Source organism: Vicugna pacos, chromosome 23 (genome assembly GCF_048564905.1).
Source record: "Vicugna pacos chromosome 23, VicPac4, whole genome shotgun sequence".
Classification (NCBI taxonomy): Eukaryota; Metazoa; Chordata; class Mammalia; order Artiodactyla; family Camelidae; genus Vicugna; species Vicugna pacos.
In genome coordinates this window covers 17,484,015-17,509,499 of record NC_133009.1, presented here as the reverse complement: position 1 = coordinate 17,509,499, position 25,485 = coordinate 17,484,015, and the positions used below count along the sequence as shown (strand labels likewise).

Here is a 25,485-nt window from a genome sequence, read left to right as displayed (position 1 = left end):
TGCTGCTCCAAAATCCATTCCCCACACATTATTTTTTTAAATGTAAATCAAATTATATCAGTCACCCACTTGAAATCTTTTGGTGGCTGTTTATTTCAAGGTGAAGATCCAAGCCCTTAATGATGTCTGTTAGATGCTACATGGGGTTGTCCCTGCCTAAATCACCAGCCTCAGGCTTGTTCAGCTAGCTAGGGTCTTTTGGATTTCAGTCCAGGGCCTTTCGTGCAACATAAAATATTTCTTCCTTTTCATCTTCATTATGCTTAAACTCTAAAACACTTTGAAACCTGTCTTTCTTGATCTTAACTAATTTTATTACCCATAAAAGTATAATTCATTATCATGACTTTCAGACATTTAATATATAGCAATTTGTCTCAAGAAATGTCATGACATTTCCTTTCTCTCTTTCTCTATCTTGCTCTCTCTTTATATGTATGTGTTTTTAGCAGTTTGTGTATGTACACTTAGCATTACTAGGCAATTAAAAGCAAGTTGGCTTTGTACAGCATGGCCACTATAGTTATTAGTAGTAAGATAGTAGATCTTAAAAGTACTCATCACAAGAAAAAAAATGTTTGTAACTGTGTATGGTGACAAACATTAACTAGACTTATTGTGGTGATCATTTCACAATATATGCAAATATTGAATCATTATGTTGTACACCTGAAACTAACATATTACATGTAAATTATACCTCAGTTAAAAAAAAAAAAAAAGCTGATCCTGAAGGGAGGCTCTCTAAAGAATATAACTATGCCTCAGTCCTAGTAAATCATCTAACTAGCACAGTCCTAGTGAATCACCTCCGGTCACTCCAGTCACAGCGCTGTGCTCACCCCTCTGATGCAGGCCAAGCAGCCAAGGAAGAAGAGACCCATAAAGACAGGGAGGCTTTGTAGCATCAGTCACATTGTCATTGAAACAATTAGCTCACCTTCACTTTTCTCAGTGTTCTTTTCTAGGACTTTTTAATGACTTCTGATCCTGTCTATCCTGTGGTCTTTCCGGAGCCTGAGTCTGTCTCTCTGAGCTACTCATATTGCTTAATATTGTGAAATAGTCTACAAAAACACTTATATTGGAAGTATTTATTATACCTTTTAATGTGGATGAGCATGGCATCTCATTTCCTTGGGTATGGAAAAGAATTATAAATCAGTGCCCACCATCTCAAGGCCGTTTTGTGCCACCTTCTATTTGTTTGTTTATTTCTTTCTTTTAATCAGCTAATCAAGTTGCACTTATGGTGTATACGTAAACCTTAGCTTAAAATCCTTTTACCTCTTATACTCAAAACCCTGAATTCACAAGATGAAGGTCCATACCTTACTGAGCCATCGATGGAGGCCGTAAGCACCACTTGTTTATCTTCTACATAGATTATTTGAATAATTTCTAAAGAATGAGCACGCCAGGCAAGCAGCTGTTTGAATTTCTAGATAACAAAGAGAAAGCATATCCCTTGTAATAAGTATGTACTGATCCAAATTCAGTCTTGAGCAAAACCATTAAATCACTAAGCTTATGAGTGAATGGTGGGGACATCTGCTCAAGACAGTGAAGTCCCACCCTGATTATCTCTTCTCTTGCTTGTTGAGGTACCCAAATTCTGTTTGTTGATGTTTGGTTAATCTGTACGTCTCCCCGGGACAGGAAGTATCTCACATCTTTAGCGATTTATCATTTAATTGAGGCATAGCGATCCATTTAGCTGAGGATTAGGAGATGACCAGATAAAGGAAAAGCCTTAGGAGAATGGTTGTGAGGGTACTGAAAGATATAATCAGGAGCAGGAGAAAGCAGAGTAGAAAGGAGACCAAAGGGGTGATTGGCAAAAAGACTTGTCCCATTTCCAAATTTTATCCCGATTCCTTTTTTTTTTTTTTTTTTTTTTGGTGGTGGTGGTGAGGTATATATGATCACTATAATCCACAAGGAATTAACCAAAGGAATGGACCCAGCTCATTCTCTCTCAAAAACGTCTTGAGGCTTGATTGGTACCTTCCTTCAGAAAGTGACTTATCCTCCAGTACAGAGCCCTTAAATGGGTTTCAGAAGAAATTTCTAAACTGTGTGAACTAGAGTTGTCAACCGAGGAGCTTGCTCTATTAGCAGTATCCCCTTGGAATGTGTCCCCCTCTGTCACCGATGCACCCAGAGTAGGACCTTACTTCTTCCTGGTCATCTACTAGGGAGCTAGAATTCTGGCAGCTTAGAGTTCTGTGAGGCTCATGTTCCTTTAGGCTTTCACATAGGTTAGGCACAGTTTCTTGACCTTCTGATTCAACCCCCTGTTCCTAGAGAGCAAGGGTAAACTCTTCTGTATTCTTTTTACTGTCTCAGAGCTGTTCAGGAACATTTGGTCATCCAAAGGTTTTTTTTTCTCTGCCTTGGGATTAGATTCTCTAAGGCAAGTATTTCTCTAATACAGACTGTATCTATAATAAGAAATACATTTTACTTTATGACCCAGTGACCACATACAACTCCAGCTCATGCATCTGAAACAAGCTGCAATATCCTTCACAAAGGGTACTTAGCCGCATTGTGTACAATGCACACTGATACTGTCTATTCTATTCTATTGCATTTCAGCCCACTCCATTCTCTTCTATTTTCGTAAAAATACTGCTTGCCACTTATTAAATTGATTTGACGACCCCCCTAGTGGATTACAACCTGTAATTATAAAGACACTGATCTAAGACTTTTCTTTTCTGTAAGCTTGTATATATAATCATGTATTATTTCTTTTTCTGTGGACAGATTTTGGCTACCCTATCTCTTAGAATATCTGCATTCCATACAGCATCTTTTAAACAGTATAGCTGCAAGAGAACCAGATGTAATCTCTGATTTATAGACTGACATATTAAGTTTTCACTATAGTTGTAATCTGTGACTGAATCTGGCTTAATGCATGGTATATGTTAGTCTATGTAATAATGAGGTATCTTACAAGCAGATTCTGTGTTATATTTATAAATAGGCAGCCAGGTACAAATTAGAAAATCACATTGTCCAAATAAAGAAAAGGCTGAAATGAGGCTGAATAGGGAAGAATTTAAATAAGTCATTAAAATAGATTCTCTTCTTTTAAATTGGTGAAGATGCTTTCCAATCAACCCCACAATTATTCTAATTCAATATTATTACACAACTTTGTTTTTAAAGATTCTATCTGAATTTTGAAAGATCTTGATTGCCATCTTGTAGAAGGCCCATTTACAAAACTGTAGGCTTTGAATCATGTTTTTACCTTTTAAAACTAATAATAGAATATTGATAATCGTTGTGAGTAGGAGAAAACAATTAGAAACTCTTCTCTTCACACGTGGTTCTAGCATACGATTGTTTTTGTTCACTCACAGCATGCCTTGATTGTAGGCCATTTCTAGTTGTTGATAAATGAACCATGCTTTCTAAGTTGAAACTTACTTTTTTCCATTTGCCAGCAGTATGTGTTATACATGTAAAGAGCACTGGATTAGAGGACAAGAACCCTGGTTCTGGCCCTGATGTCATCAGTAACTATTACGTGATCCCAAGCAAGCCACTCCCTGATTTCACCTCTGCAAACTGAAGGCAGTCATACCAAATATAAATATCTGAACTTTATGAAAACTATAATGGGTTCTTGGATGCAAAAAGAAAACTCTATAGATCCAATGAAACAATGTTTGAAGTAATAACCATTGTAAAACTCTGTAAGGCGTCTACCTAATCTATGTACCTGTATGTTAATACCTATAACTAAAAATAAAACGTTACTATTCAAGCTATTATTCAGCTTTTGGATTTGAAGTATTAACTTACAGGGAAATAAGGCTGTGATAATTAGTGCTTCCTTGCTTACTCTTTAATTAGTGTTGAGTTTTTATCTAATACACGTAGATGTTTGTATATCCACATACACACAAGAAGTGCATATTTAAATGGTTACCAAATAAGGATGGTGACATTTACATTGCATTAACACTAAAAGTAAAATAACATATGTTTAACTGCAAGGAGGATTAGACTACAGGGGAGGAAGAGTTTCTTGAGAAGAATAATGGCAGGACACTAGGTTGAACTTTCAGGAAAGGTAATGGAACCTTATTCTATGAAGTGGTATAAGACACAGAAAATGACTGTGGAGGACTGGATGGTGTATGAATTCTTTTAAGCTGTGGGTTTCTACATAGATTCTAACAAGTAAGTCAAAATATGAAGTAGACGCAGAGTGACCAGTGACTGGCTTATTCACTCATCCCCTCTTTTCTCCAGGAGACCATTGTGATTTGTCATATAGGTTAAGTTTCAATAGTATTAAATATGATTTGAGAGTAGGCAGTCTTGTCCTGTATTTCTGACTTTTGTGGTATCTAGCACAAAGAAATGCTCCATAAATAATGTGTTGGTTCATTAATTAAACTAAAACTACAGTTCTTACCTTTTCATCATGAGGTGGATCCAGGAAGGAACTAATGCTGCAAAGGATAACATGTCCTTCTGTATAAAATGTAAACATTGAAATCTTTCATTAGATATTTTGCTGTGTAAGTAAATACTACCCAGACTGCCAAACTGTTTTGCTTCAGGCATTTACAATGGTAAATAAAACAGAATCTGAGAAACCATGTGTTTTGTTAGAAAAGACTTACCACATAGAGGGTAAAGTTAGTGCAAAAATATACAAGCTATTTTTAAAAAGAAGAAACAATTTGCCTGATCTTAGATTTCTGTGTTCTGCTGTAACCAGAAACAATATTGGTGAAACTATGGAGACTGACAGATAAATAAAAATAAGAAGTCAAGAATAAGAATATCAGAGTACAAAAGGGCTGGTGGTGAGTAATAAAAACAGATAAAATAAAGGTAATGATTGATTGATTGATTGAAGTATAGTTCATTTAAAATGTTGTGATAGTTTCTGGTGTACAGCAAAGTGTTTCCGTTTTATATATATATTCTGTTTTCAGATTTTTTCCATATAATTTATTATAAGATATTGAACACAGTTCCCTGTGCTGTACAATAGGACCTTGTTTATCTATTTTTTTTCACTTTTTTTTATTGAGTTGTAGTCATTTTACAATGTTGGGTCGATTTTCAGTGTAGAGCACAAGTTTTCAGTTATACATGAACATACATATATTCACTGTCGCATTCTATTTTTGCTGTCAGCTACCACAAGATCTTGTATATATTTCCCTGTGTTACGCATAATAATCTTGTTTATCTATTCTACATATGCCTGTCAGTATCTACAAATATAGTAGTTTGTGTCTGCTAATCTCAAACTCCTGATTTATCCCTCCTTCCCCCTTTGCCCCTTTGGTAACTAAGTTTGTTTTCTATGTCTGTGAGTTTGTTTCTGTTTTGTAAATAAGTTCATTTAAATAAAGATAACTTTAAAAATCTGTTATAAATCTACTGGTAATACTGAATGCAAACATAGACAATTATTTTCTATAATCTCCAGAAGACTCAAATAATTTCTGATACAAAATAGTTTGTTGTGACTTTTGTAAAATAACTTTTGAAATGAAAACAAAATTCTTAAAGAGGAGGTATAAAATTTAGATATAAATGTAATAGCAGTACCTGTAATCTCAAGATTACATTACTAAACAATAAGTGAAGGGGTGGTTTTGGAAAAAAGAGAAAGGTAGTAGGCTAAGCTTTCTGTTTAACTGGAAGGATGAGGTTTCAGCCTAATTTCTAATAAGCTGGTTAACTACTTTTTGAAAAACTTAAAGGTAAACACTAGTAAAATTAAAAACTGTGTTTACATATGCATGTTCATTTACACATATACATAATCTTTCAAAGTACTGGGGAGAAGAAAAGGAAATTTAGGCTTAATTCAAAAGACAGAAGAAAGGAAATAGAAAGGAATATTAAAAAAAGAATTGTGTCACATGAAAGAATTAAGACCAACTGTATGGGGGACGGGGGGTGGGAAGGGACAGACTGGGATTTCAAAATGTAAAATAGATAAACAAGATTGTACTGTGTAGCACAGGGAAATATACACAGGATCTTGTGGTGGCTCACAGCGAAAGAGAATGTGACAATGAATGTATGTATGTTCATGAATAACTGAAAAATTGTGCTCTATACTGGAATTTGACACAACATTGTAAAATGACTATAACTCAATAAAAAATGTTAAACTTAAAAAAAAGCTAAAGCTCTAATCTGTTTTTAGAAACAATGATCAGTACATATACGTAAGCTAAAAAAATACGCAGTATACTGTATACATGTATTTATATATAATATAATGTGTATGTGCAGTCAAATTGTAATAATTCTACCTAATAAAACTGAAAAAAAAAGATTGCAGGAGGGAATAAAACAGTACTATTTTTCAAAAAAAACCCCAATAAATACAAGTTCCCTATTGAGGAAAATATAATCTCTTTCTTCTCTAATTCATGCCACTACTCCCTTTAATAATGAAGATTAATGCAACATAACCCTTTTAAGATAAAAGTGAAAACTTAACATTCTTCCCAATATGTGAGGTAAGGGGTGGGTAGTCCTGTACTCAAATTAAAGATGGCAGAAGTAGAATGTCTTACTCTAAATAAAGAGCTAGGAATGAAAGATGTTCTCCTGATGTTCATTCATTCTTCTCCTTGAGAGTTTGCACATCCTTCTTAGTCTTCCTTTTGTCTCAATAAATGTTACGTATTTTCCTATATTCATTTTTATATCATGTAGGTTACTAAGATACCTGTGGCCAATGACGTAAGAGTAATGACTTACCCACATTGCCAGTCAGTAGTATTCTGGCGCATGAATCAGTATACAGCGATGTCAGAGAAACAGCAGCGTGTTTTGTGAAAGGTAGAAAATCTTTCAGTAGTCTTCCCTGTATAAAGTATAATAAATTCTATATTAAATATTAAATTGGAGTTGAGTTTCTCTGTAAATAATTTATCTAAAGAATTATGTCTATTACTTGAAACATGATTCTCTTCTTTGTAGTAAAAATGATTTGAAACTATCTATAGGGACTTATTTCCTTGAAATTAATATTCATAAAGGTGGAGACGACTATTGATTATAAGCATCTGGAGTCTGATGATGGCAGATCACCTCTATACCTGGGGGTTGTTTTCTGTCATTCCCATGACTCTTCATGCAGTTCCTCAGGTCCCTTTTCCAGTGACATATTCTCCTTTTAAATATTCTTTTCAGATTTAAGTGTACCTCACTTACTTTGAGCAAGAATATTGTGTTTGCCTTTTCAGAAATACCTATTTTTGAATATTGGTGCAAGATAAGAGAGAGCAAGAGAGTCAAATTTGGCAGATTGTTTTTCAGTGCTTAGTGTAAGTCAGCACTGGGAAGGGTTTTCATATTCATTGCTCCACTTGGAGAATAAACATCCAAGCTTGGGAAGAAGGAATTTGAACCTGCTGCTTGTTTCCTGAGATTTAGTTGGATACAATCTTTTCTTTTCCTATTGCTCTCACACTTTTATCTATCTATCAGGAAAAAAAGACACTGCTCCAATATCAGGACCACTTCAGGGAAAATTATTGTTACAATATTTTGTAGTATTTTCAAACCAAGAGTTTCTTACTCATAAGCGAGGATCAACTGATAACCTCAGAGGTTTTATCCAGCAGACAGCTATGCTGTTCTGTGTTGTTGGATCTCACTATCTGTATACAAAACTCGCTGTTTTCTGGATTTCCCTCTAGAAAGGAGCCTTACAAGTGGTACCACTCTCCTTCCCTAAGAATTTCATGGTCATCATCATCATCAGTCTACTCAAGATCCCTCCTTCTGTCATTTCTGTCTTCCCAGTTCAAACGCTGTCCCATTTTCCTCCCCAAATCATCTAAAATCTTTCAGTAAATGAAAGTGATTTTTTCAACTTGAAGTAAAATGTGTAAGGACACTCAGCACAATGTAATAATGTCTTCCAATAGTTTGTGGTACTTTTTTTTTTTTTAATGGAGGGACTGGGGATTGAACCCAGGACCTCATGCATGCTAAGCACATGCTCTACCACTGAGCTATACCCACCCCCACTCTGTCTTCCAATAGTTTGGATAACTAAAAATTTATATATAGTTAACATTTTAATATTCATATATTCTTCCACTATAATACATCATTAATATTATCTAATATTTAAATATCCAATGAAATACATAGTGGCATGATTCATAGCTCAATGTAAAGAAAAATTTGAAATACATTGGTTGACGTAGCCATTTTGATGATTTGATCTTTTGATTACAAAACTGACCTATTACAATTTTGAGTAGTATTTTCACAGAACAGGCTTCAAAACCAGAAATGTGTCTTGACAGTTGAACAATACTAGAATTAGATGCTATATGGAACCTTAGAAGGGTAAGATTTATTCAATAGTCCTTTTTATCTTTCCCATTCTTTGCTATTACAGGTAAATAACAGGCCTATCACCTCCATAGTCCACAGGCGGAGGTGTCCGTCTTCATGTGCAGTGACAAGGATAGGTGGCTGAGTGTCTGTTAAATTGGAGCCTCCAAGATGTTTTTTATCCACTGGCTGTTGCTGTCCTCCCGTGACATCTGTTTGCACACCTATTGGAAAATTAATGTTACCATTGTTTGTAGTACTTGAAATTTCAAATTTTATAGAATGTAAAAGAGGAGGCAGACAGGAAAACAGGGGGGAAAAAACACATTCTTTTCCCTAGATTTTTTTTTAATGCCAGAAAACTTCAATCAGGGCAGAGAACAAAAAACCATTAACAAATGGATCCCATATCACTGGAAGAAATAGAAGAGCTTATTTTGGGTTCCATTGCAAAAGCCACTATACCGTGAATAACAGCTAAACCTAGATAAACACCCAGTGTAAGTCTTACACATTACAAAACAGCTTATGAATCTAGTATAAGTTTTAGGGAAACGGGCTAGAGACTAAGAAGCTAAGTAGTATTTTGGATTTTTTAAATCTAGAGTTAGTAGTTGAAAAGGCGTCATCATAATGGAAATTCTCCTTCTTAGACTACTGAATCCTACGGGCACCTCCACATTTAGTCACAAAAAGGATACATGTTAATTACAGGTATTCGATCACCTAAACTCCCTATTGCAAATAAATTATGTTATTATAAGGAAGAGAGGAGATTTCATACTGACCTTTAACCTCACTGTCATGTATGCTCTGTTTGCTTCCCTGAATTAGGGGAGAAAAAGAGAAAGTATTTGTATGACATTATAAGGAAATGAGATATAGATGAGTAGATTTTTTTTTCAGATAGCTAAATTTACATTTCTAATTATATTAGTTTTCAATTTATTTTTAATTAATTCTTTGAAAAATGCATCGCAAAGATTTTTACATTCGTAAATAGATATCTGTAACACAACACTTGCCTAGTGTAGCGTAGGAATGAGAGTAATTAAATGCCTGGTGCGTATTGTGTTCTTGGTGCATGTTGTCTCTGATTCCGTTGACGACAACGCCAGTTAGGCTTTATCAGCCCCTTTTTACTGATGAAGAAACAGAAACTTAGAGAGTAAGTGGCATCTCTAAAGCTAGTCAGATAATAAATGAGTGTTTGGATTCAAGTACAAGTCTGTCTAACACTTACATTCTTACAAGTTTATTCTTTCCACCATGCTAGTGCTTTCAAAATAATTTTTGTAGTGAAAACTTTCCTTCAAACAAAATCCTAACTAGAAACGAAATGTGTAAAAATATATGAAATTAGAACTGAGGACACAGTTTGAACACCACTGCATTACATTATGTGCTGTAATTACGTGCTGTCTCTTCCCTCTGTGAAATGTGTGTAATACTTTTTAAGCAAAGATATAGTCTAAAATGATTATTTTGAACGTAAAAGTAGCATGTGTAATTGATTTTATTTATGATTATTTTCAGATATGAAAACCCTGAAAATTGGAAAAAAGGATGAAAACAGTTTAGACATTGCTTTCTAGTGGAAACAAAAAAGTGTTTTCATATATACAAGGGAGGGGCTCAATTGCAACAAATCACTATTTTTGGACCAACATTGGATATGACAGGAAGGCATATTCTCCCTATTTCTTGCTTACCTTGCTACTCTGTGGACCTTTGCTAGAATCACATTGGGATGAAGAACATATGGAATCCTGACTTGATCTCCTACAAGGCAAGGGGGGAAGCGCAAGGAGGAAAAGTTGAGATATTTTGTCATACTCAGAGGGTGTGCTCCTCTTTTCAGTTTCAGTTGATTTCTTCTTTCATCATCTGTGGATACTGTGGGTACTGTCTGAGTGTGGGAAACAAAAATCTGCCCTGTCCCACCGTTAAGGCTAGATTTAGTCCCAGAGGCTCTGATACTGAAATGGTGGAGAGCAGGGCGGCAATGGGGGCCCTGGAAAACCTGGTAACTTCTGTTCTGCAGTTTCCATTTCTGCTGGAATGGGCCGAAAACTGACTTAGGATTCTGGTGCAGCTATATACAGAACATTCGTAGAATAAGAACACATTTCACGTCAAGGAGGAGGAATGGTATTATATTCTGGATGATGATATGCTAGTACAGAAACTGATGTCTCCCCAGAGATGTGTTTACCATTGCCTATTGCCTGAAAATCAGAGCTCTCCAGCGAATGTAAATAGGAAAAATACCTTTTCTTAAAAATTAAAAAAAAATCCCCTGCTCTCTCAGAAATGGATGAAGATTGCTCAGTTATAGTAGATGTCACATGAAACCTGCTGTCATAGAGTCTTTCATATTTGCCCTATAAACCTTCTTTTCTGTTTTGTATCAGTGCTCAGAATGTGGTCAAGTGAGCATTTTCCATCTCTGACACTGTTGTAAAGGGAGCTGTGGGGCTGACATGGTAAGGGGCATTAGATCCCCAAACAGCAAACTGATCGCCCTGGGGACTATCCACCTACAAAAACAGTAACAGGGAAGAGAGCTAAAGCCAAGTAGTCAGCCCACCTATATCTCCCCTCTATTGTACCTTCCTAAATGCTGAGATGAGGACCCTTTTTATATCATCTACATAAATCCCAGGCATTATTTCTTGATCCGTTAAGTACTGAGTTACCTTGCACATTCAGGTTTACGAAAGAGGAACAGTATGTCATTAATTCTAAAGCGTTTAGGATCCAAGTCACGGTCCACAGTGAAGCAATCTTCAGGTCTGTACCTGGAAATAAGCATACATTTACATGATAAAAATGTACAAATGTGACTTACATTACTTACATCATATTGTGTATCTCATGCAGAGCCAATCAACTCCTGAAATGTTGATGGTTATTGTTAAATATGGAGAGACAATCCAGAGGTATAGCATTTGAACATAATTTTCCTTAACAAGGCTCTATATAACGACATGATCTTTAGTGTTTAGAAGTCTTTTAACTTAGTAAGTTGGTCTAGTTTTCCAACCTGTAGTTCAGAGAGTGAGCTTATATGACTGCCTGGAAGTTTCATACAGTTTAAAGAATAGAATTCCACTCTAAATAAGTGGGGTGACAAATTTGAATAAAATACAGTTACTGCCCTCCAGCAGCTTATTTTTAAGTGGAAAAGAAAAACAAGTAATTCAGTGATTACACTATTCTTGCTGTTCAAGTCTCCCACTGACCCAGATTCCCAAGAACCATATATCTTCCTAGACAGTTTCCTGGAAGCAGAGTGATGGTCCCTCACCACCTGCCCTGGCACTTCATGGCTGGCTTTTAAAGCCACACTTGACGTTCCTTACAGCCAATAGACCTTGTAGCTTTTTTTTTTCCTTTAGTGGAAATTGCCTCTGCTAATTTGGATGATGAGTGATGAAGAATCTCCTGGGGAGTGAACCAAGCTCAAAAGCTGTGAGCTTGAGTTTGTGTTGAACTCAAATTTTTTACATACTTCTGCTCTGCAGATGAACTGAATGGTGAAGTGGCTTATTCATTAGCATCAACAGTTTCCAGTTCATGTCCCCAAAAAGCATGGGGCTTTGAACTAAAAGAGAAGAAAAAGAAGTGCTATTTCTCCGAACTGGTGAAGGGAACTTAAAATTTGAGGTAGAGGAAGAAATGGCCTCCACCATGAATATGGAAACCATCTTCAGCTTTAGAGCCAGACCTAAATTACCTTAGACAGTTTTGTGTTAAATTATATGTTTTGAAAAAATACTCCAGTGATTCTAAATCAATTGTTTTTATAGAATCATCTTTTTATGGGAAGAGGACACTGTGTATGACCCATTATAATCAGTTATTTTTCTTCAGTTGGGTTTTGGGTTTGCATACATCCCTTGGAAAAATGCCTAGCACTTCCACAAGGAGTATCTCCACCTTTGAATTGGGAATAGTCTCAGGAGAGCTGCCCACCCCACTCCTTTTAAGCTGTGGCATTAGGACTATGATCTTTGCCTTTTTAGTCTATCTGCTTTCCCTAAGTAGTAAGTCATACACAAGCTGACACTTAACAGTGTGAGAATTGAATTAATAAGAAGGTACACTCTTGAGGAGTGATGGAAATGTTATTAGCTATCCTGATTGTGGTGGTGGTTTCATAGGTGTATATATCTATCAAAATTCATCAAATTGTACATCTGAAATATGTGTGGTTTACTGTACAGGAAATATACCACAATAACTGTTAATTTTTTTTTAAATAAGAAGGTGCAGAATTGTGCAATGTATATTGATTTAGGAATAAAATGACAAGTATACAGTCTGTGAGAAAAGCCTAAAGGCAGGGGTTGAAGAGAAGGAGCAAGGATGACAAGAATTCTAGGGACAGGGCCCAGGAGAACCTGGCTAAGGTACAGAGCAGGGGTCTGCAAAAACAGATACCTCAACTAAAGGTTCAAAGGAAAATACACCCAGAGTCCCCAAAAGGAAGAAATATTTCCTCCTAAAATGTGGTGAAAAGTAAAGACTCAGATATAGACTGGAAAGGGGCATGGAGTCCAGGTAGACCAGTAGAGTGTAAGAGACTTGTAGACAAGCAAAGATTTCTTTGGCATTTTCTTTTTTCTCCCCCTTGTCGTCTCTGACTCTCTTCTCTCCTCTTTCCTTCCCCCAGATGCTTAGATAGTCTTGAGTTTATTTTTAATTCATCATTGAGGTTCTTGGCCATCTTGTACCTCAAAGTACAGTTTTACAAACTCCTTTGACATAGGGTATTCACACAAGGCCCTTGGTTAGAGCCCGATTATACAACTGGGGAAAGATTATTTATGATCTATCCATAGCAAATCATACAATGTTGCATTATTTCCTTTATAACCAATAGTAAGTACATTTAGAAATGGACTGCAGGAGGAGGGTAAAGTTTGTGGAACAGAGCAAATCTCACTGGTTGAGATGCAGAACTGTATATGTCATGCCCTTGTTGGTACTGGCCTGTAGTAAATTGGATGTGTTGGGGTGGTGAATGAGAAGGATAACTAATCTAGAATGTGTCTCACCATTTGACTTTAGTGACTGACTAGATAGAGGTTTCACTGGGAATACAGAAAGAGGTGTTTGTTGCGGGGCGGTGGTAGGTTGGGAAGAAGTTTTGAGCATGTGGGACTTTAAGGATCTTTTTGGTAATCCAGATGGTAATTGCTAGCAGGATATGTGTGTTTGAAGATCTGAGGAAATTATTGTTTTAAGTTATTATATACTTTAAGTATTTGTTAAGGTTATGAATTTGGACAAGACCACACATGGAAAGCACGTAGTAGAGTGAGAAGAGTAAAGGTAAAAGCACTTGGGAATGCAAGCCTCTAAGGTTCACTTTATTCATATCATTCTGGGATTTAGACACTTAGAACATAGTCTCCTCATGAACATAACCTCCAGGAAAAGCCTCCCTTGACAGAGTTATCACTTTTATTTATTGCTTTTTATTTTTTTAATTACTGAATGTTACTCTGGCTCTTCTGCAGTGCAACTTTTTAAGGAAACAATTATATTATTTAAGGAAATGATGCAACTCACACTTCTTTGACAGTAGATGTTACAAAATTCCATAAGATGATCACACCATTTAAAGTTCCAGCAGCTATCATGTTATATCCTTCTACTTGTAATAAATCAATGCAGTTCACTTCTGTACTGATGGCAGGATTCTGAAGAAGGAAGGAAACAGACTCATGACCATCATGAATACAGTATCTAAGCACAGGACAAATACAATGTGCATAGTTTGTTATTCTGTCATTAACTTAAAATAAAATGTCATAGATAGATAGATAGATAGATAGATAGATAGATTTAAAATCCTAGAGCATGAAATTTAGTAAAACCTATTTTTTCTTTTTGGCATAAAGTATTTAATTTGTAGAATTTATTAAAACAACAAAAATATACCTCTCCTCTACTCTCTTCTTCCTTCAGCCTTGACCTATTCTTCGTTAACCTACCAACTATTAGATTACCTTCCCAGCTTTTTCAAACTTCTTGAAAGAATATTTCTTCTAACTTCTTGAAAGAATATTCTATATTAGCTGTTTTAACATACTTACCTTCCTTTCACCCATCGTCTGGCTTCTGCACCATGCCACTCTATGAAAGTTTTTTCTCATGATCACTAAGGACTTTCTATTGCCAATGCTGTTTGATATATTTCAATTTTCTTGCCTCAAGTACTTTTTGGTAACTACTATGTTAGATTCTGAGAATAGAAATATTCTATGTTAGGTTCTTGGAATAGTCAAATAGAATATCTGTGACTTGGAGAAACTTATAACACAATTCAAGCATTCAGGCAAAGTGTTGATTAATGTACAGCTTGAAAGTGCTATATCAAAGGCATAAGCAAGACTTAGAAATGTCTAAATAAGGTTAGAGGTCTGTTATTCTTGTCACTCTCAGTTGCTCTCTTTCCCCTGAAACTCCTTGCTCTCTTGAGATGCTCGGCACTCGGCTTTCCTGGTTTTGCTTGTGTCTATACGATCCTTCCTTTTCTGTTTTCTCCTTGGTACTCTCTTACTCTACCAACCTTTTAAATGTTTATATCCTTAGGATTTACCTCCAGCCCATTTGCTTTTTCTTTTTTCTAACTCTCTCTGGGCAATCTCATCCTCTTATGTTTCAGTAATCATCCCAATGTTAAGAACCTAATAGCCTAGTTCAGTCCCCTCCCACAAGTTTCAGGCTTATATATATTAGAAATTTTATAAGTATCTCAGAGTTATGTCTAACCCATCACCTTCTTTAAGCATTTTCCTTCACTCTATTCTATATCTCATTGGGTAGCACTGCTTCCCAAAATTAAATTTTAAAAAAGCAGTGAATTAAAAAAATGAAATAAACTTTGCTGCTTAAGAATTGGTGGCACAAGGATTATTTGAAGTAATTTTAAAGTATGATCATTTGACTACACATTCCAGAGCTATATACTCTAAAGACAGAAAGTACAAAGAAAACAAGATCTTGAATAGTTTCGGCTATCACATTGCTAGTTATTTTATTTTTTCTGACTCTGTAGTCTAAATTCTATAATATAATGTATCATAATACAATATAATATGACATAAAACCCTATGTATTATATAGGATATATTATATAGGTCATAGGATAAAGTAAATAAGTAATTATGTTGATGTCATTAGAAACAAAGATTTTCTGTGAGAGAGAAAGATATCATTTGAGATAAAATCAGTAAAAGCATGTTATTTTAAATCTGAATGGGAACATCAGTACAAACTGAGGATGTATTTTCTCTTAAATTTTTTTCCTGGCTCCATCCATTGAAAAGTTCTAAAAACAAGGCAATAAAAACTAGTGGCAATAGACATCTCTAAAACTCAGTTTGTAGTTTCTTAATACTGTTTTAATTTTATAATTAAATGAAGTTAATTGCACTAAAAGGAACTAGGATTTCTTGGGGAAATGGTGGATTCTAGATCTGGAGCAAGAAATGTACAAGATAAGCCTGGAAAATGATCATACTTGGAAGCTATCTGGAACTACTAGAGTCATGTCAGAAGAACTCAGGAGCCTGAAAAGTGTCCAGCTAGCTTGAGATGGGACAATTTGAGAATTTATCAATAATAATGGCAAATGCAATAGAATGAAACACATAAGGAATATTTAAATTTGTGATTTGATAATGATACTAAACAAACAAACAAAAAGTCCACTAACCACTTTTGGAGGATGCAAGGGAACCCATTTCTTATTTTGAAAACTAATAAATATAAGGAAAGAGTTATTCAGTCACTTTGATTTCCTATCTGAACTGTACCTCAGTGCAACCAATAGCTGATAACAGTTTTTCTTTAAAGACACATTCCAGCTAATAAATGAATCTGAACGGTAGAATGGGAACTCAGTGAAAGAATAGACCTAGATACTGATCATCAACTGCTGCTGACATCCAAAAAAAGAGAACCAGTCGTTATGTAAATTTTGATGGAAGTACACGGCACTATAGTGACCTCCATGTCCTATAGTCTTATTTTTTTCAGTCAAAGCTGCATGCTCCTGATATAACTACCAGATTAAAGGAAGTAAAGAAGTTAAATGCACCCTGAAGGTGCAATCAGAAAATGAGAAACTATGGTACCAGTATCTTCAAGAAATAAATTGCAAGGGAAAAAAACAAGAGAGAAATGGAAAGATAATCATAGATTAAAAGAGATTGAAGAGATGTATCAACTAGGGGTAACAAATTGCTTGATTGGATTCTGGTTGAAATAAACTGAAAATAAATGTATGAGAAAATCTGGGCAATTTGAAGAGTGTGAGATGATTATATTAAGGACTTCTTGTAAATTATTTTAGAAAATATTTGAGAAATTAATAGCACATTTTTATTTTTTGAGTCATTATCATTTAGAGATCCACACTGAAATATTTAGGGATGAAGTGACACAGTGTCTGGAATTTGCTTCAAAATAATTGAGCCATTGACAGTGGTTGTGGGAAGTAGTAGGAATAATGAGAAATAAATTTGGCCATGCAGAGAGCATTTTTGAAGCTGGGTAATAGTAGATAGAAGTTCATTGCATTATTTTTTCTACTTTTGTATATGTTTATAATTTTCCATAATAAAAAGGAAAAAAATTGGGGAAATAAAACTTACATTAGCATGTTGAGAAAAGTTTTTCTCAATTATCAACTCCACATCTGGGATGGGAATAGCCATGCTCCTATTTTTAGTGGTTGTCCTCAGATGCACAATACGGTTCCCGTTTTGCAGGACACGCACAACGTCAGGCAGCTCCCATATCACCGCCAGGTAAATATCATCTTCCTTACCCTCGAATAGAAGTCCAGTGAGTACATGAAAAATTCAATTAATTATTTTATTTTGAGCTATTTTAAAGATACAGAGAAAAATAGAACATACAGTGACATACCCACCATTCAGCTTTATCAACTCTTAAGCCCCGTCTATTCCCTTCTAATATAATTCCTCTTTCTTTATCACTCTTTCGAGGTAACTAGACACCTGAATATGGTTTCAGTCATGAAGAAGGCATTAGAATTCTTGGGTGGTAATAGACTCACAGGAAAAATAAGTTAGTCTACCTCAATCGTCCCAAAACAGCCCTGGGCATATTGCATTGTTAACCTTAAAGTAAACAAAGCAATTTTGGTGACAAACTGTAAAAGTGACTTGAGCATCCCGGAATGCATTGTGAGTTATTAAGATTCAGAGAGGAACCCTTTCCCAGAGTCTGCTGGGAAGCAGCTCTGCCAGTGAATGATCTCCAAATGCGGGTATAAGCCATGTCAGAGGTGGCAGCTGTATGTGAATTTAATCTTTTTGATACCATCCCCACGGGATCCCGACTAATCCCTTCAGCAGATAAAGGCTGGATGGGCAGGATGCTGTGGTTGCACAGCTATTCTGTTTTGCTCTTTGCTTGGACCTGGGCAAGGTTAATTAGGAGCAATCAAGGAAGGCTGATGGGGAGGTACTATCCTCAGTTTGCTGGCAAGAGAGAAGTTAAATGGGGGTTGTCCAATGACTTGGTCCCCCCAAGAAGAGCAAACAGAGCACATAAAAATGGATTGCAAACCTGGATCATTCTGATCTTCCCGCTGCGCTCCAAAGAGAGGAGCAAGTGCTGGTGTTTTTCCTGAGCTTTCAGGAAAATCAGGCGTTGCAACCAGTGCTCCTCCTCCTTCCAGTCCTTCCTTTCTGGCAACACTTTCTTCTCTTGCCCACTGCCAAAATCCCAGATTTTAACTGTTCCTGAGCACACAGAGAAAAGACTATATAGGCAAAAATAATTCACAGAAAGCCTGGCTTTTATCTCAGGAAAAAAAAAACTGATCTAATTGAGAGCTTTCTGCAACAATTTATCCTGTTTGTTTCCTACTGAGACTGACATGTGAGTCTCTCTAGCCTTGCTGTGTACAAAATGTATTTCTGATGCCTTCATTTGTCACAGGCTGATGGAGAATAATCAGGACCATGCATTTTCTTGAAAATTGTGACGGTTTTTTTGGAAAATCTCAGACTCTCCTATCTAAGCTTTCTCTCTTAAGTGGATCCTTTCTGTCTTTATTCTCCCAATACTTTCCAGTTTGATAAGATACTCTCCAATGTCTGTCTGTCTGTCTGTCTATCTATCTATCTAAATAATGCCATAATTATTATTAATAGTAAAATATCATTCCAATGGTGTCATTTCCTAAGGTGCTAACATGTCTCAGAAGTAGCTTTTACTAGGTAACAAAAGGTTTAAAATAATTCCAGTAGGTAGGAAACAATCAAGTTTTGAGTTCCATAAGAAAAATGCAAAAAGGGTGTCAAGTGTTCTTACATTTAAAATCATACTTTTTAAAAAATCTAAGTATAGTCAGTTACAATGTGTCAATTGCTAGTGTACAGCATAATGTCCTGGTCACACATATACATACACATATTGTTTCATATTCTTTTTCATTAAAGGTTATTACAAGATATTGAATATAATACTCTGTGTTATACAGAAGAAATCTGTGTTTTTTAACCTATTTTTATATATAGTTAATATTTGAAACTCTCAAACTCCCAGATTTATCCCTTCCCACCCACTTTCCCCTCTGGTAAACCATAAGATTGTTTACTATGTCTGCGAGTCTGTTTTTGTTTTGTAGGTAAGTTCATTAGTGTCTTCTTTTTTCTTTTTTACATTCCACATATGAGTGATATCATATGGTATTTTTCTTTCTCTTTCTGGCTTACTTCACTTACGGCAATCTCCAGGTCCATCCATGTTTCTGCAAATGACATTATTTTATTCTTTTTTATGGCTGAGTAGTATTCCATTGTATAAATATACCACATCTTCTTTATCCAGTCATCTGTCAATGGACATTTAGCTTGCTCCCATGTCTTGGCTATTGTAAATAGTGCTGCTGTGAACACTGGGGTGCATATATCTTTCCAAACTTGAGTTTCCTCCAGATATATGACCAGGAGTGGGATTGCTGGACCATAGAGTAAGTCTATTTTTAGTTTTTTGTGGAATCTCCACAATGTTTTCCATAATGGCAGCACCAATCATAACAAAGTTTCTTTATAGTTAACTTTGTTCATTTAGGAGATCCTGATGCATGGGCCAGGTGGGATGATAGTGTACATGCTGAATGCCTATTTCTAAGTCATTACTCAATGTAGAGAATTATCTTCCAACATGGGTTCTTATAGTGACCCAGGTTTAGAAACTGGTGGTCTGCTTCTCACAGCACTTTTCCTCCCCTCCCTTATCCCTAACCCCTCCCCCCTCCCCCTGCTGCTTGTCTTCCAGCTGTAATCCTGCTGGACATCCAGGGTGTTTTCCTTCCCTTACGCCAGGTTCCCTCCATCAGCAGTTCTCACAACCCCATCATTTGCTTGTTTTTTCACTAACAACATCTTTAAACATTAATTTCTTCCTATACACCCAGCACGGTGGTAGGAGCAGGGGATGAAAAGTGAGCAGGCATAGTTCCTGCCCTCGAGGACTTTATGGTCTTTTAGGAAGTCATAAAAACAAAGGAAGTGGTCCTGCTCTAACTCTTTCCCAGGTAGGTGGGACCACAGGCTCATGGCCCAGATTTCCTGCTACCTTAGGACTTTGGCAGTAAGATTTAGTGGGGTAGAGAGCAGGGCGGGTACCGCTCAGTTCTTCCCAGGCAGTGGGTTGGTGAGAATGGGAGAGTGCTGCTGGCTTGTGGCTAGGGCTTCTCTGGGAGTCAGAGAATCCTACTTTTCAGGGTGTCCTAGACCCAGAGTCTTTGTCAATTAACATATGTACCTCTGAAGAAGACAAAACGGTCAACATTTGAAAGAATTTTAGACTCTAGACCTAACAAAGTAAAATATGACTTGCTTGTATGAAAAATAACACTATCTCAGTCATCTATATGAGTTTCTTTCTTTTTTCAGTCTTATAGTCTGTTATTTTAGGTACCTCTTGTGTCTTTAACTTTTCATTAGCTTTTTGCAATGAATCTTTCTTTCTTTCTTTTTTAATCTAACAAAAACATGGAACATCCTTATGTAGAAAATTGCAAAATGTATAGTAAGGTATTACAATAGAACTAAATATAGAAACATAACACTTTCGTTAACAGGAACATTCAAAAATGTAAAAATTTCAAGTTTCTCCAGAATAATCCACAGATCTAATACAATTCCAATCAACATTCCAGCATGGTTATGGTGGACAATGGTTACCTGCATTGGTCAGAGCTCCTAACTTGCATATGTATTCAGGATATGCCTATAGAGCAGTAGGACTGCTTAAGAATTGTTCCAGATGAAGAGCAGTTGCACTTACTCACACCCCATCGATTCAGCATTCATGATTTTATTTCATGTGTATTGTTATCTGCTCACACTTAAAAACTCAGACTTTCACATCAGAATACTCATTCAATCCATCAACTGGTTTACAAGCAAGTATTAATTTAGGAAATATATCCCTAGAGTAAATACATTCCAGTAGCGATGCAGATGGTCATCTTGTCTAGATAAAGCAGTTCTTTCAGGGGAGTTCAGAACAAGGCAGGTGAAAGGAGAGGCAGGTTGTAGCTCTGTGGTTCCAGCAGGTTCTATGCAGTGCCTCACAGCATGAGGGGCAGCAAATGACACAGGACAACTGGAGCATGACATCCTCTCAAGTATGACATGACACATGCCCTTAAGGAGCTGGATGAATAAACCAGTCCAATATAGACTTCTAGATGTGATATAGCAAAGTTGGATGGATATTTTGTATGGTCCCGTATTGTCAGTAAAAATATTACCAGCAAGCGCTAAACTGAATTTCTGTCTCTTTGCTGATGGTATCCAAAAGTAGAAGGATGGAATGAGTCAGTGCAGATAAGTCCCAGTCAAGATGGATTGAGATGGTACATATGAAAGGCTTTGCAGACTGAAAAGCAACTAGATAAGTGTAACGAAAGGTATTGGTTATTTTGAACATTGGTATCAAGGCCTTAACGCCTGTTAGAGAAGAGCCCAGCACTGTTCAGGCAGGCACAGCACTCTCCCTGGCATGCTTACAGATTCCAGTCTGATTCACACTTGCCCTCCAACCCAAACAAGTGAGAAGGGATCCTAGAACAAATTCTCAGGACACTAAAGTAGAGAGGCCATGTTCTGGATATTAGTCTGACCGTTATATGCTCCTGTGGCAAAAAGAAATCCACTTCCATCGACAGCGGCAGAAGTCAGTTCAACATTGAAGCCATGCGGGTCTGAAATCTGATATATTTGGAGGCCAGTCTCGAGTTCCCATACCTACAGGAAAGAACAAAACAATCAAATGATCCAGAAGCCCTTTGGTTTGCATCAATTTTACAGTACTCAAAACAGCCTCAAAATTGGTGCAATGCACATCTAACACCTTTCCCAACATTCTGCCATGAAGGTTGGCTTGATCAAAGAAAGAGCTAAAAGATGCAGTGCTGTCTCATGGGCTGGAGGGTGTCTGTAACGTATGTAGGTGGGCTGAGACAAGCAGTGACTATTCCAGGCAGCCCCTGGCTGCCGAGGTAGTTAGTTGCTACTGTCGGCATGAAGCTTAGCAGCAAGATAGAAATGTACCAGTTAAAAGTTCAGCAGACAAAGAAATCAAACTGAATTTATTCTCTGTTGACATTCATCCAAATGAGCTAGGGACCACAGGACAAAATCTGGGTTAACAGCAGGAAGTCTGAGAAAACCCTGAGGAAAGAGCTCACTGACTTTTCCAATGAGTGTTCTGATTAGGGACAAGGGCTCAGCTCCTAAGAGAGAGAAAAAGGAAGGGAGGGTGTGGGAGGCCGAGACTTCAGAGAAGGCTCTCTGTGTAATTAGGCTGGGTGCAATCAGAAAGTCTGAAAGCATGTCAAGTCTCATCATTGTCTGTTTCAAAACGGAGTAGAAGTTTTAGAGCTGCAGTCTTTTGGTCTGAATCTTTCCCTCTTTACGGATCTGCCAACATCGAGTGTATATTGGAATGCCAGCAAGTAAGAAAACTGAACTGGCAACGCAGAGTGATTGCACTCACGGTGCCTGAGGACAAGGGCAGCATAAACCAAGGGCCGGAGGTGGGGAGGTGCACTGTTTCTCCAAAGAACAAAGTCAGTTGTTGCAGCTGGAGGGAAAGAGGGAGAGTGAGAGAAGATGTAGCTGATGTAGTAAATAGTCTGAAGGCCAGGTAACAAAGGGCCACTGACTCAGCAGTGGCAGAGCCAAGATCTGAGTGAAGCCCGTCTGGCCCTAAAGCCCGTGTTCTTAACTACTGTGTGCCCCTGATAGAGATGAGGTCCTGCAGGGAGAAAGGAATGAGGGCCACTGCATGAAGGGGTCTCAGAGGCTACCTGTTCCCTGGCCCAAAGTATGATGCTTCTCCAACAAATCCGGTATGAAAACTCACTTAGTTGTCTCCCCTTCCCCTTCTCTTGCAGGAAAGACAACTTTCCACTTAAGAGGTCAGGATTTTATGAAAACAGACAGGTTTTTGTTTCTGTTTCCCTCTACTTACTCTGTAGACATTATCAGAAATAAGTGACACCTAAATGAACTTGGGAGATTTTGGCCTAAGAAAATCTCCACCAGACGAGCACAGAAGGTCAAAGATCGAGAGGAGATTTGAAGGCTTCCCCAGGGAGTGTTTTCCACTGCTCCGTATGTCTCCCTCTGGAGAGCATGCATGAAATAAAAGGATAAACACTTCAAGCAAATACCTCCAGCCATCACTGCTAGATGACTTCAGTGATCGTAATTACAAGTCTGGTTACAATGGTCAAGTACCCTGGCCTCTAGGGAACACAGTGATGACAGGGCCACAGGACTACAGAGGAACGGATGTGGGTATTCACCACAGACAAACCTGCGTTCATATCCCAGCCGTGATGCTCACTAGTTATATGCACTGGAGCATGGGACTTTGTATCTGTCCACAGATCCACAGCGTGAGGATTAAACAAGATCATGGATTTAAGGCACTTGGCACATATCCTGTGCTTACAGGGGTTATAGTAAATGTCTGTGCATTTCTTTCCCTTCCTTCTTAACGTTCTCTCTTTCCCATAGCTCAGTTTAAACATTTTATATATATATATATTTATATGTATACATACACACACACATACACACTAGTTTTTTTCTCCTTGATGTATTCCTTTAAAATTCCTACTTTCACGAGAAGAACTAGCTTTATTTTTTCAATTGAGCATGTAGCTTAAAAGCAAGCAGTCTGAGCTGGCTTAAAATGCATATTTTTCACATGTTCATGAAAGCTAAAAATAGCTCTGATGTAGCTCTGATCATATGTGCTATGGGGTTCCAGGAAAAGTAAGAGGCCACACAGAGAGCCAGAGGGGCTCCAGTCACAGGATGTCTGCCTGCCCCCAAATCACTCATGCCATGAAGACATAGACCAGAAAATACAGACAACATTCCTTTCCTAAGACATACCTCCCTTAGCTGAGATAATGATCGTCTATACAATGCCTGGACACCAGACCATCAGAACTGGTCACAGCCCCGACCAGAGTCATGTAGCCCTACCCTCTCAAGACCCCCTCCCTTCCCTACTATCTCAACATTGACCAATCAGAGACTCGTACTCGAGCTGACCACTGCACCTTGTGACCCCTCGGTACTTGACATAACCCTCCCTAATAAAAGACCTCAGCAACCGGCCCTCGGGACACACACAGGCACCTCTCGTCTGTGTGGCCCGCTGTTGTCTGTGACAGCATCCCTAATAAACTCCTTCTCTATTTTCACCCTTTGCTTTGGTGAATTCACCGGCCGGCCGGACCCCATGACATGTGCCACTGCCTTTATTTAATCACTCAAAAACTCACCTACAAAAAGAGAAAATTCTGCTTTCTCTTTTTCTTCCTGAAGAGTCAATAGGTACTCACCTTAATTATGGATTCAGAGCAGATAGTAAGTACTTGGTGAAAATATCTGTTGTAAAGCATGACATTGATTTCCCATTCATGAGTGTGAGGAACCTGTTTTGTATCTTGTATCATCCTAGTTAAAGGATACATGTCCATAACACTAGATCCTGGAACAGAAAGAAGAATCTCTCAGACATCCTTGATATTAAGAGATTTGAATCACAAAGGATTTTATTCAACCAGTTGTGTTTGGAAACAGTTGGTCAGTGAGATTATTAGTATCAGTGGGATTATTAGTGCCTAGGAAATCTAATGAGGTGAAAACATATTGATTTAATCAAAAAGCATTTTTGACAAATGAAACAAATATGATTCGGCCAGAGAAAAGTATTCATTTTGGGCTTCATTAATTTTCAAGTGCAGGACATTTGGACTTCCTTGATATCTTTTCAGTGGCCCCTATTTTCCTGGTTTTTTTTCTGGTTTACTTTTTTCCTTCTTTACAGTGTCTACCGCATGCCTCTTTATCTAGTGTAGAATAATAATGGTAATGGCCAGCTTTCTGCTGAAGGAAAGCTTCCGTTTAGTGATTGAGATATATTGCTGGAAAGCTCTGTCAACCAGTGAATGATAAAGCACTTTGTAAACATGGTTTTATTAAATGTAATGATCAAAAAGATTTGCAAGCCAGTGCTTGCAACATCAATGTTAAGTAAGTGTGATTCCTAAATCATTCATGGTGAATTAGCTGGGGAGCAGGTATTCCCTACTTGCATTTTTAAAGGGGTGTTTGGTTTGGTTGTACAGTAATCTTATAAACTTCAAGTATGATTTAACTCTCAAAAGCAACTATGTATTCTATTTTAGTGTAATGTCTAGAACTATAAGTAAGAACCTCAAATCTTTCTGCAGTTCAAACAAAAGTGAAACTTCTTCCCTAATTTATTGATGTGGATATTAAGCTACCAAAGGCTGACCCTTTGTATTGGTTTCCTCAGGTCCCTCCAAAGAGATCTCAAGTGTAGTGAAAGTTTCAGTGAAAATTACTAAACTCTTAACTAAAGTGTTTGAATTTTAAGGTAAATTCTATTCATATGTAAAGAAGAACAGAGGTGGCCCTTCCGGAAATATTTCTCAATTCAAATACCTCAGGATGGAGGTGTGAGAGGGAGGTGGTGACCAGGAAATCAAGTAACACTTTGAGCTTCTTTGTA

At 37.2% G+C, this 25,485-nt stretch overlaps 1 protein-coding gene across 3 annotated transcripts in view; it reads right to left on the bottom strand.

Moving 5' to 3' along the window:
- WDR64 (WD repeat domain 64) overlaps nucleotides 1-25,485 on the bottom strand; it is a 60,636-nt gene that overhangs the window by 10,808 nt on the left and 24,343 nt on the right. For 2 of the 3 annotated variants that reach the window (XM_015234787.3, XM_072948561.1), the window contains exons 12-23: nucleotides 24,290-24,438; nucleotides 21,548-21,671; nucleotides 17,974-18,149; nucleotides 17,031-17,207; nucleotides 13,939-14,069; nucleotides 11,058-11,159; nucleotides 10,071-10,140; nucleotides 9,147-9,183; nucleotides 8,443-8,582; nucleotides 6,766-6,871; nucleotides 4,442-4,500; nucleotides 1,332-1,441 (exon numbers count right to left, since the gene is read on the bottom strand). In XM_015234787.3, the coding sequence (XP_015090273.1) occupies nucleotides 1,332-1,441; nucleotides 4,442-4,500; nucleotides 6,766-6,871; nucleotides 8,443-8,582; nucleotides 9,147-9,183; nucleotides 10,071-10,140; nucleotides 11,058-11,159; nucleotides 13,939-14,069; nucleotides 17,031-17,207; nucleotides 17,974-18,149; nucleotides 21,548-21,671; nucleotides 24,290-24,438 (1,381 nt within the window). The remainder of the gene's footprint in view (nucleotides 1-1,331; nucleotides 1,442-4,441; nucleotides 4,501-6,765; nucleotides 6,872-8,442; nucleotides 8,583-9,146; nucleotides 9,184-10,070; nucleotides 10,141-11,057; nucleotides 11,160-13,938; nucleotides 14,070-17,030; nucleotides 17,208-17,973; nucleotides 18,150-21,547; nucleotides 21,672-24,289; nucleotides 24,439-25,485) is intronic. The other variant, XM_072948560.1, reaches the window with a different exon arrangement.